This window comes from Rosa rugosa, chromosome 1 (assembly GCF_958449725.1).
Source record: "Rosa rugosa chromosome 1, drRosRugo1.1, whole genome shotgun sequence".
Lineage (NCBI taxonomy): Eukaryota > Viridiplantae > Streptophyta > Magnoliopsida > Rosales > Rosaceae > Rosa > Rosa rugosa.
In genome coordinates, this window is record NC_084820.1 from 13,222,081 (window position 1) to 13,235,438 (window position 13,358).

Below are 13,358 nucleotides of genomic sequence, written 5' to 3' on the forward strand. Positions count from 1 at the left end.
CAAATAGTGATTAAGCATTCATCATAAAGAAACTAAAAATCCATCAATAAAACATCAAAGTACATAAACAATTATGATAGGGCATCATCCTAACCCTAGAAAAGGTTTAACAAAAGATAACTAAGTAAAACATAGGAAAAAACATAAAAAGAATGGAAGGGAAAAGAAAGGGAAGATGGATGAGTCGTCTCCGCTCCTTAGGCGTCTACATTGTGCTCCCGAGACTCTCTTCTCTTGTAAATTCGTGCTCCCTTATATAGAGAAGATTTCTGCTCATCTTTGGCTTCAAATTTCCTTGTTAGACTTGGGTTTAGATTCCTTTCTTCATTTGGAATGGGAAAACCTTGAAATATCTCTTGTAGAAGTAGGAATAAGTTCATCATTGAATCTTCATCTTAATTAACTTCCTTGAAACATTAGGATTGACGATCTTGTGCCATGGAACTTGAGTTCTCCACGAATGGTTGTAAATTCCGCTCGGGAATTCCTGTCCGACCTATCTTCACTCAAATAATCATAACTTTCTCCAGAAGTATCGAAATCGAGATCCGTAAAATTCTACAGAAAGTTGACATCCGTAGCTTTCCAATGATATAAGGAAAATTGTCTGATTCGATCTGAGTAACTCCCAGTAATTCGGTGAAGTTGGTGGTTCTGCACAGACAGATTCCCACACTACAAGAAAAAGAGTCTTTTACCGCTTAAAATTTACGGCGTGCATTCATGTGTGCCGTAAAAATTCGTCATTTACGGCGCTCATTTAAAGCGCGCCGTAAATAGCTCTAGAGAATACCTTATTTACGGCGTGATTGTGAAGCATGCCGTAAATAACTATAGAGAGTACCTCATTTATGGCGCGCTTTCAATGCATGCCGTAAATAACTCTAGAGAATACCTTATTTACGGCATGCTCTAATTGCACGCCGTAAATAAGGTCTTGAGCTATTTCCGGCGTGCTTCCAATTAATGCATGTCGTAAATAAGGTATTTTTAAGCTATTTACGGCATGCAATTAAAGCACGCCTTAAATAAATAGTTTTGATATCCTTATTAACGGCGCACAGATGACGCACGCTGTAAAAAGGTTTTCCAGCCCGCCCAATATTTGGGCCAAAACTTAAACTTCCCACGTACTTTTTTTTTTATCAAACAAAAACTTCCTATTCAATTTTTATTTTGTGGGCAAAACGCATTCTCCCTCTCTCTCTTTCTCGCCCTGCATATCGAAGGAGCTCAATCCAATGTCGGAGAAAAGCAAAATTCGCTCAGCACGGATGGGTAATCCTTCTCTCCTTTTCACTTTGTAGGTAATAGGTAAAACCAAATTGTAGTTTCTTTTTTAGTTTGATTCTGGGTTTCTTTTAGATCTGAGAATGAACATAAAGTAGGTTGGAATTCAGCCGCAGAAATTGCTGTCTAATCCTGAAAGAATCGGACATGGACCAAGCCACTGAGTCGAAGATTCGGAATCAGCAGACGACGAGGAGTCCAAAGTAGCAGACGAGAGCAACCAGGAGCGTGGGTTCGATGAAAATGGCGATCTCGTGATTTGTAGGGTATGCCAAAATCCGGGTCTTGCTTATTGCCAATTTGGATTCGATATTTTATTTGATTTTTGATTTTTGGGGTATTGTTTGTGGTGACGCAGCTTTCGCATAAGAGTAAGGTGACAGTTCAGGAGTTCAAGGGGAAACCATTGGTGTCGTTGAGGGAGTTTTTTACTAAAGAAGGCGTACTTCTAAAGGTATACCCTACTTGATTTTTCTATTATACCAGATTATATGCTATGTAATAGCGTTCATATATGTGTCTAAAAGTATGTTGGCTGCAAACTTAATTTGACATTGGATGAATTGAAATGGGGATGAAGCTGGTCCTTATGGAATTCGATAACATGTGTTCCAGAACGTATGCAGGGTTTGACTCCTATAATGTGTTTGAGAAAATCTAAAAATGGAATACTGTTTTTGGTGGTACTATACTAGTATCTAATATAATAGTTGTAATCTCAACTTTCCCTACTCTTTACCTTACCTGATATTCTTTTTGTTCTCCTAACATTTGCAGGTGGAGTATTATTTCAGTGATCTGAACTTAGCTACAACTGATCATCTTATGAGGTTCATAAACAAAGACCCTGAAGGATTTGGTAATTACTAATCTGTTTGTACTGTTTCTTTCCTTTGAGAACTGTTATGGTTTTAAATGTGTGAGAGAGTTAGATTCAGTGTTTGTGGGCTCTGTAATATACTTAATATGATGCTTACCTTTCAAGTTAAAGGGCAAGATTTGTCCCTGCAGAAATACCTAATTTGTTTGTGGTGCTGCAAACCAGTTTTATATGCAAGGATGTATATTGATTTTGCATTGGAATTCAGTGGGTTGAGTTTTCATCACTATTAACTGTTTATTATTCATTCTGATATAGTGCCAATATCTGTTGTTGCATCTTTCAAGAAGATTAAGGCCCTCGTAAGTAGTCATTCCCAGCTTGCAACTGTATTGTGGAACTCCTCAAAGCTTGTGAGTTCACTTATTTGTGCTCTGGCTTCATATTATGTTGTTGTACGTAAAGGCTCTCAAAGATTTGTTTTGAGTCACTGATGATGCCATAATCTGCAGGTAGTACATGAAGATGGGAAGAAGGTCAGACGCCAGCATCCCTTGACTCAATCAGATATGGAAGAGTTGCAAGTAGGTTTTATCCTAGTTTCATGATATTCTTTTGGTGCCTTGTCTATGATGCTATTTTGGTCGTTTATGTCAAGAATTTTGTGAACAATGCTATTATAAAATATAGACATAATATCATCTCCTGCAGTCACATAATATCGCACTCATGTACTATGAAAGTTATAATTATATCCTTGTTTACGTTGATAACTCTTGAGGTTTTGTAAAAATTGAACTTTTGTTTCTTATCATCTAATACTCATTCTGATCTGTAGCCTCACATTGTTGTTGCTGAAAATTTGCCTGAGGATCATTGCCACCAAAACCTCATGAAGATTTTCTCTGCTGCTGGGAGGTACTAAGATCACTTTTTTTAGGAAACTCTTAACTCAAATTCTTTATTCGGTGATCACAGATTCGCAATTTGTTTCATGGATCCTAATAAGTGCATGTTCTTTGACAGTGTGAAGACAATTCGTACCTGCCAGCCGCAAACCTCAAATAGTAATTCTTCCTCAGCATCCAGATCAGCAAAAGCAGATGGCATGCATTTCAGTAACAATGGAATACTGAAAATGGAATACTGTTTTTGGTGGTACTATACTAGTATAGTTCCTACAATGAATACTGTTTTTGTCAAGCTAAAATCTTGTATGTCTTTTGCAAATGCTTTAAGCCATACTGTTACTTTTGTATAATTGCATTTACTTAATCCGGACAGATTGCCCACCTCAAATTTATATTCCAGTTTTCCGCACCATAGAGTTAAAGACCACGAGTTTTACTGAGAGGTATGTTTGATTTATACTTTTGATTTGCTTTATGGTGATGATGAAGGTTATACATATCGGTTTCGTGGTCGTAATGGAGGACTAGACCTCACATTAATAGTTTTTTTACTTTATTCTCTAGCCAAGTCCAAACTAAACCATCTGATTTGTGCAGAACAAGAACTTTGAATTGATAAAAAAAAAAAATATATATATATATATATGTATATATATATATATATATATATATATATATCAGTATGTGTAGATATGCATTTTAATTGGCTTTTAGTCTTTCTGGCTCTGTATTTTTCACTTTTGACCTTGATTATGATGACTTCCTTATGTGTTAGTTACTTGTAGAGTTGCTGGAAAGTTACTGGACTTTACTATGTTTTGGTATGCTAATGACTAATTCTGCAGGGGTGGTTATTTTCACATGATCCATTCTGGAGGCCTGCACAAATGAAGGTTATATTTACAATTTTTGTTTTGGGTATATTGTTCCCTTTTATTTATCTGTTGTCATTAACAATGGAGCATACTTCTTTCCAGACACTTTTACATTATGTTCCTGCAGGGAGGGTGGTAGTCCTTGATCTGTTTGCTGAAATGAAACTGATATGTGAATTGAACTTGTAGAGTTAGAGTTTGATTGATTGATGTACTGAGTATTGCTACTTGTACATTTTTAATTGTCATTTTGTAAATGAAATTACTTATAATGATAATCTGATTGAAATGTTTCTCTTACATCTAATTTGTCATATGGATATGGTGATACTGATACAAATGTGAAATTGGTAGAAATATAATTTTTTTTTTATTAAAAAAAACCTTGTTTACGGCGTGCAAGTTGCTCCTTAAATGGGAACTCAATCACACTTTTACGGCACACATTATACGCCTTCAATGGGAACGCAATCAAGTCTTTTACGGCGTGCAACATGTGCCGTAAATAACATGAGTGGCATTTCGATATCACTTTCACGGCGTTCTTGGATGCACTTTAACGGCGCATTTTAGTGTGCCGTGAATGAGGTACGTCTTTTACGGCTCCGGCATTTACAGCCTGCCATTGTGCGCCGTAAATATCCTTTTACGGCACACATTGTGGGCCGTAAAAGACCCTTTTTGGTGTAGTGCCAGTCTCAGATTGCACATTGTCTTTCAATTCTACTTAGCTCATTTTGGCTTCTTTTCTTCATTCTATGGAACAAACCTACAAAAACACTAAAAGATGTAAATGAATCATAAATAAGGAGAACTAAACATAAAAACCAAGATTAAGAGGCATAGAAATATAGGATAATATGAGCATATCACAAATAATTTTTTTTTAATGAAAAAAATTAAAGAAGAAAGTGACTAAAGTGAATAACAGAGTTAAAGTTGAGTGACCTAAGTGATATATTTAAAAGGTGAGTGACCAAAGTGTCAAATAAGTAAAAGTTGAGTGACCATTTGTGATATTCTCCCTATTTTATATGTTACTATATTTATACTATACAATCTTTATCTTGAACTCTCAAGACTATTGATTAATATTTTTTTTATGAATTCTCGTAAACACGAGGAAAAATTTAAATTTATTGAAAAAAAAAGAAAAAGATTACAAACTTGCAATAAGCACTAAAATTACCGCATATAAAAATCGCAATGAGAAGACATAAGTGAAAACGAAAATAAATATATCCCTATTACAAGCTTGAACTCTCATAACTATTGATTAAGGATCCTATTATATACTATACACTCTTTTCTTTTTTTGTTTTTGTTGAGAAGATTATGTACTATTGATCAGCTAGAAACCCTATGATATTCTTGGTACCACACATTGTAAGAAGGACTAGAGAGTAGACACTAAAGAACAATATGGTAAGTAATACGATGCAAAGAAAAAATAAATTTATGGTCTATATATGTGAACATTTAATTACATACAAACGCAGTTCATTGAAACAACAATTAAATCATTAAGACTAGTAATTCTAAATTGCAGCACAATGATTTATGATAAGAATAACAAATTAAACAGATTCAAAAACAAAACAAATGAACCACCACAGGTGGTCGAGTTGGTAAGAGCCTCCAGGTGTGGAACCCCCACACCCGGGTTCGAATCCCTCCAACACTTATTGGAGTTAAATCCCAATATATTCTTGGTGGCCAGGGGGGAGGAAGCGTTCTGACAAGATCCCCCGAGCACAGATTAGTCTCTGGGCCTAAGAAGCATTTGAGGACACCGTGTGATTGACAAATCAAAAAAAAAAAAAAACAAAACAAATGCATGTATACACTTCTCACGGAACTTGGGAAGGATGATCAACACCATTTGCAAATTGCACGAACATTTCAGCATGTTTAGTGAACTGAGAAAGAGCATCATAAGACGAACCACCTTGTTCCAAAGCGTTTGCACCACTGAATTTAAGATTCTTGGCTCTATCTCTCAATGCAAAACCTTCTTTGTCCTCCATAATTTTCCTCACCATTTCCTCTATCTCTTCTCTCTCCACCACGTTCTTCCACGGGGGTATCTTTGACCGAACCGCCACCCCTAGCTCCTCCGTCAACAACGTAGCATTCAACCTCTGCTCAGCGTAAAGCGGCCAAGCGATCATTGGTACTCCGTTGGTGATGCTTTCAAGGGTTGAGTTCCACCCGCAATGTGTCAAAAACCCTCCGACCGATGGATGGGCCAAGATATCCACTTGTGGAGCCCACAAAGGGATGACAAACCCAATGTGCTTGGTTCGGCCCAAAAACCCCTTGGGCAAGTATTTAGTTAGATTGTTGTTCTCGCCATTGTGATTCCCTGCCGTGAAAAATGTTTCGTTGGTAGATGATCTGATAGGCGGCCGAATGATCCAAACGAACCTCTGTTGACTCATCTCCAAACCCCAAGCTAGCTCGACCATTTGTTCATACGACAGGGCCCCACCGCTTCCAAAGGACACGTAAATCACAGATTCATTGGGCTGCTCATCTAGCCAATCAAACACATCACCCCTCGGGCTGGAAGACACATTGGGCCTCATCAACGGCCCAATTGGAAAGACAGGCACATTCGCAAATCGGCCCAAGAATTTCTCATCTCTTAGTGCTGCTAGGGACTTGGGCTCTAGTTCCTCCCATATGTTTATCAAAATTCCATCACCCTTTGGGATTCCTCTTCCCATCAGCATGTGCTCGTCGTACTGCTGATTACTCCGGTCCAGCAAAGCGTCAACGATATCAAGTTCTGGGAATAATTGTCTACATCCAGGAATTTCTAGTGGATCTTCGAGGTCAACAAATTTACCCTTGACTTGCTCATCTAGTGTTGGAGAATAAATCATTACAGAAAGGAACCATGCATTGGAAGCAATGTACACATACTTTGGAATCCCAAACTCCTCGGCAATAGGCAAAGATTCGGTGCCGAATAGGTCCACGATGAGCATGGTGGGGCGACGATGACGAAACTTGATCATGTCGTGTAAGGCGGCACGAAACGCAGGTCGTACTTGTCGCATCATTTCTGCGAGGCGTGTGACGACGACAGCATCGGGGTCGACAAGGCCAGAAACATCAGGTGATGGGAGCTCGATGATGTCCAGACTACGTGGGAAGGCAGATGCGTCGAGGAGTTCAGATTCGGCCTTGGAAGTGTGCAATGGGACGACGAAGATTGTGACAGTGAAGTTTTGGTGGGTGACGAGTCGTTTCCCGAGCTCAAGGACAGGGATGAGGTGCCCCATACCTGGGCTGCAGAGTAATGCTGCATGCTGGTTTGTGATCTCCATGGAAATAGAGGTAAGGGACTAAGGAGAAATCGAAGAGAGATATTATTGTGAGCTACAAAGCTTATAGCTAGCTAGCTCAGCGCGCATGTATTGTGAGACGCAGGTAAGTTTTATAGAGATTTGGGCTACTGTACATAAACAATGAGTACGTGCACGTTCTGGTCTATGGTTTAGATTTCAAAACTTAAAATTAATGTGAACAAGATGAAATGGGACAAGAAGAGTTTTGTGCTTTTTTGGACCGGTGGTTTTGAATAACGGGGTGAATCTCGTCACAATTTTTATAGTAAAGAAAGACCAATTATGTTCTCATAAAATAATACTTTTTTTTTTTTTTGAGAACTCATAAAATAATACAAATTAAGGGCCATACGAATAATGAAAGACCATCTTCCATTCAATTCTCATCAACCAGCCAACTTCTCAATGTTAATAGATCATTGGCTTAAATCTATTACTTAGAAGTTAGGAACGAGTCTAGCTAGAACTTCTTAGTTGCCCACCGGAAAAGAAAAGGAAAGAAAAGGTTTTACTAGATTATAAGGAAAATTTTACATTACATTAGTGTACTAATACATTAAGTAGATTACATTTGATATAGAGGTAGATTGACTACATACATAAGTAGATTAGTCTCGACTTGATCTCAAATTAGTCTATCCCTGTATTGAGCCGGTCTATCTCTATATCGAACTAATCTATTTGATGCATCGGTATATTAATGCATCATAAAAAGAACCTTACTAGTTTTAGCATTGTGGATACAGATACCCTTTTTGGATCTGAGAGAGATTTGAGTGTGTGGTGGTGGCCTGGTGGAGGAGGAGGAGGAGGGGGATGGGGATGGGGATGGGGACTGTAACTAATTTTGTCTTTTTTTGGTTATTGGGTCAAATAAATTTTCAATAGTGCCGTCAAAAGTGCTTTATCCTTCACGTACGTTTTTTGGTGTTGATACTATTAACTCCTTGGAAATGTAGCTATGTTCTTCTAATTTCCTCCTAGCCTAGCAGTAGCAGCAGAGCAGAGAGAAACAAAGAGAGAGAAAGAGAGGACTGTTAGGTATTGGTTTCAGAAATCGAGTAAGACAAAGCCCGAGAGAGGAAAAGAATTCAAAAATAAGTCGTAGGAGGAGCAAGCCAAGCCGATCAATCTCTCATCTCTGTTATATATAATAGAATAAAAAATTTATTTATTTTCACTTATTATGGGTGTGAACAGGTGTCTACAGGTGATGTCAGTGGACTAAAGACAAATGCGTCCAAAGAGCAAGAAGAAGAATTGGATGAAGATGACCTCACATAGCCTGATAGCCTCAAGAGCTTCTAATTTCCCTGACATTGGTTTTGGCCAAGTCTTCCATTACGTGACCACTGACCACTTAAGTACTTAACCCCCCCGCCCGGTTTTGGCCAAGTCTTCCCATTACTTGACCATTGACCACTGACCAACGCCCCCGAAGGGTCAGGAATATAACACGAAGAGTCATGTAACATTTTTTCAGATGCTGAAATCATGCATGCTAGATTTGTTTTCTCCTTTGACAATTCATTTTCGTAGTGGTTAACCCCTCCCCCCCCCCCCCCCCCCCCCGGGTTTTGGCCAAGTCTTCCATTACTTGACCACTGACCAACGCCCCCGAAGGGTCAGGAATATAACACGAAGAGTCATGTAACTTTTTTTCAGATGCTGAAATCATGCATGCAAGTATGCAACTAGATTTGTTTTCTCCTTTGACAATTCATTTTCGTAGTGGTTAACCATGTATTTACCTAAAGAACAGAAAAAATGAATGACCAATCCTGGAAATGGCCACAACCAGACGAACTTATCCTTATGCGCGAAAAAAGTCTACTAGTATAATATATCATTCCAAAAAGAAAAATGGTGTATAATATAGCTTTCCATTTGTTTTTAACAATATATATGTAGCTCTCTGTTCTACTGTGTTCTAGTGCATGCGAATCTAGACAGCAATACTACAGATGAGAGGAAAGGACACAAACCAGGAGAACATGTCCAGCGCTTAAAAACAATAGATATCTTTCCATGCAAATCCAATGATTTGTGACCGTTGTCTAATATATTAGACAACAAAAAATTCACGATCAGTGAATCACCATGAAAACTTGCTTAGTTAATTGCAAACAATTTGCCCAAGTCATTGATATTCCGGCCGGCGGCTTCTTTGACTTTCCAGCAGCCACCGAACCAAATGTACACCTGTGATTCCCAGAGATGGATTAATCTATTTTCCCCCTGCTATGACAAAGGTGGAGTACTAATGATCGAAATGAAATAGAAGAGAGGAACAAAAATACTAGCTAGCTCTTCTGCTTATTAATTAAACTTGTGTTCTCTAAGACCTAAGAGGCTAATACTGTCATATCAACCCAGCCGCCCAGGCAAGGGTACTTGTTGCTGCGGGTGCGTTGGAGTGCTGCCTATGGCTGAACTCCTAGGGTGATAATGACAGTCGATCATGGTCGTCGTCATCATCATCATCTTCGTCCCAAGGTATGATATAAAAACGAAGTAAAATTACAATTGATCATTCAGATCATGAAGTATTATAAGATGGATTGATAGAGGAGTAATATGTAGTTTTAGTATCGGTCGGTCTCAAACGATCTACAAAATCAAGCCGTCATTTTTATACGATGTAAGCAGGGGCGTAGCTAGAATTCGACAATAGGGTGGGCTAAATTTATTGTGGCAATTTTTTGGGCGAAGCCCAAATTTTTTTTTTTGTGACCTGCATAATATCAATGAATCTCATCAATCGATTCAACCCATTCCCAATTATCAATGAATCTCAGGCGGACTGAAACTCTGAAAAGGGGGGGTGGCTCGGTGGCTGGAGCCTGGAACTCTGGAAGGTGGAATCAAAATTGATCTGAAGTTCTAAACGGGGAGATGAGGAGAGTGAGAGTAGGAGGTGGCTCAGTGGACTGAAACTCTGAGATTGGAGGTGGCTCCGTGGCTCGCAGCGATTGGAGGTGGCTCCGTGGCTGGAGCCTAGAAGCTGGAACTCTGGAAGAGTGGAAGGCGGAACCGATCTGAAGTTCTGAACGGGGAGACGGGGTTGGTGTTTGAGACAGCAGCAACCCAACAACTCTTCGAAGCATAGTATTTTTTTTATTTTTTTATTTAGGCTATACCCATACTTGATGCATTTTGGGCGAAATTCTCCCTTGGGCTATAGCCCAAGTAGCCCTGTGAGTGGCTACGCCCCTGGATGTAAGGTGCCCCATCATCCCGATCGATCTTGGGCACCTTTTTTTTTTTTTTTGATCAAGAAGAAACTTCATTAATACTGAACTGGTTACAATGAGTTTGGGCAACATCTCTAACACAGAAATGGCCACTGGAATTCACACTAGAAATCCATACTGACTGACTGACTCAACTACAGACTAAAATTGACACAACAACTAAAAAGCAGAGACAACTTGCGCAGGAGCAGTGAATGTCTAGCTCACAACTTTGTCAACACTAACTCGCCACCCAGAGTCCTCCTGACCTGTCTTTGATCGACCAAGTCTACACTCGTTGTGACTTCGAACCCGACCAAATTGAAATGCTGGACCATCAGACCTGAGACTAAACTAAACCCAACTCCATTGCCACCTTAATGTCAACACCGGCAATCCACAAATGCTCCAAATCGCCATAAACTCCGACCCGAAACCAGAAAGAAACGACCCACTAGAAGGCCAAGGATGATTGTCTATGCTAGTATGCCACAGCCAGACATTTTCGCCACCACTGCTGACCCAACTCCAGAACAGGAACGACCCTCTAAACCACCGAAGAGGAGATTGCCTATGCCAAAAGTTGTAGTGCACCGAGCCAATAGCTAAAACTTAATACCGAAAAACAAAAACAAAACAAACACAGCCCTAAAAACTAATTATAACTGCCCACCAACACGGGCCCAACACACATAACCCGGCCCAACCCCTTTGGTCCCTGCTAGGGACACCCACGCTCCTGGCATCCCCAATCGCCACCGCCTAAACACCCGCCTCCACCGGAGACTGATCGCCGCCATCATCATACCATCTTCCCTTCTGCCTTAAACCAGCCATCACCCCTGAACTGGAGTATCCCATCCCTGCCAATCACCGGACCAGACCCAAACCCAATGCCGCCGGCTATGGGTCTTCTCCACACAGCCGCTCCATCTCCGGCACCGGGCGACGATTGACGCTCAAGATCTGAAAGCCAAAGGCCTACAATAGATCTTGGTTTCTACGATAACAGTCCCTTGGTCGCTGCACGCGCATCAAGCCACCATAGCCGCCGCCACAGATCGCCCAAGAAATCCTCCACCAACCCATGCCAAGCCGCCGGGCACCTCCATCTGCAAAACCGTTCATCCTTCTGCAATCCAGATCGTTTCCAGTTTGGTTTTGATCCCCAACCCATCCTACCTCCAACCTGCTCCTAGATGCATCCACGCTTAGTGATCCCGCCGCTCAAACGTTGAGCCGCCCAACACGAGTCTCGTCCGGCCACGCTCGTCTCACGCCGGCCGGGCCAGAGGCCAAAGTAGACATGGCGGCGCAGCCGGACGAGGGTTTTTTCTCTCTTAGGGTTTTTTCTCTCTTTAACAAACGAGGAGCTTAGAACAAGTCATGAAAAATTACGGTTGATCTTGGGCACCTTGGAGACACCATAGACATATGATTAATTGATTAAGATTAATCACGCATTAAAAGATTATGTAAATATGAATTAATGGAGTAAATGAGCCAAATCAAGCCGAGTATTAGGGTGATTTGCACTACACCAATAATGGCATCAGACGACAGTTTTGGACTGTCGTCTGATGAGGTTCGCTGCTATTGTTAAAGCCTGTGCCGTCTGATCGAATTATCAGACAACAGCAGGAAACTGTCGTCTGAGTAAATTTGACACAAGAGCAGTTGCTTGCGTAACTGTTGTCTGAATACCAGAAAGAACAACAGCCACATATATGCTTACTGTTGTCTCTATGAAGCTTCGACATCAAAGGACTAGTTTTTTCTGTTGACTGGATTCAAACTACACAACAGGCTACTTAAAATGACGTTGGTTGTCCACTTTCGGTACTATAGGTTTATCTAAATAACTGTTGTTTGAGTTTTTATTGGACAATGGTACTATAGGCTTCTCTAAATAACTGTTGTTTGAGTTTTTATTGAACAATGGTTTTTGATGTAGTCTTGTTGTGCTAAGATGGCTCCAACAACAGTTTTTGCTATCATTTTAGTTGTGGTTAACTCTCTTGGACAATTGTCACTACAAGAGAAAATGAAAAATGTGACGAATGGAATTCCTCACAAAATGTCCAAATTCCTCGCATAAACTAATGAGTGAGGAAATTCGTGCGTCACAAATTTTCCTCGCTTAAACCCCCTCACGGATTACTATACGTGAGGACTGTCGGTTTCCTCACAAATTAGTAATTGCGAGAAATGCATGTTCCTCGCAGATTAAGAATTGCGAGGAACAAAGATTCCTCACAGATTAGTAATTACGAGGAACTTAGATTCCTCACAAATTAATAAATATGAGAAACACATTTCCTTGCAGATTAGACATTGCAAGGAATGGATGTTCCTTGTAGTTAAGATTATGCTAGGAAATTTTTTTCCTCATAGAATACAAATTAAGAGATATCTCCGTTTTTCTCTCATATGAATAATTTATTATTATGAGGCTATTTTTGCTCTCATATGAATAATTTCTTATGACAGGGCTAATATATCCTTATTTATATTTGCTTGTGATATAGACATGTTGATAATAAGATAGAAGGAAAATACAGAAAATACAATTGACTTATAAAATCTGCGAAGTTATATTAAATTTAGAGAGTAGTCACCAACATATAATTTTTCTATAATTGCAATTCCAAAAGGATTCAAAATAAAATATCCTATGATCGATTAAGGACTAATTAGTTCCTTACACTATGCCAAAAAGGCCTTCAGACGACACACTTCAGACGACATAAGTAATGTTTTATGTCGTCTGAGTTTTTCAGACGACATAATTTTTTTTTCTGTCGTCTGAATATAGACTAAAACCATACTGGTTTAATTTGGAAAAATGGTGAGGATTCAGACAACACATTTAT

At 39.6% G+C, this 13,358-nt stretch overlaps 1 protein-coding gene across 1 annotated transcript; it reads right to left on the reverse strand.

Moving 5' to 3' along the window:
• Positions 1 to 5,373: 5,373 nt before the first annotated feature.
• On the reverse strand, positions 5,374 to 7,357 carry LOC133727291 (anthocyanidin 3-O-glucosyltransferase 5-like). Its single transcript, XM_062154889.1, has one exon. The coding sequence runs from the start codon at positions 7,229 to 7,231 to the stop codon at positions 5,747 to 5,749; it is 1,485 nt and encodes a 494-aa protein (XP_062010873.1). The 5' UTR covers positions 7,232 to 7,357; the 3' UTR covers positions 5,374 to 5,746.
• Positions 7,358 to 13,358: the final 6,001 nt, after the last annotated feature.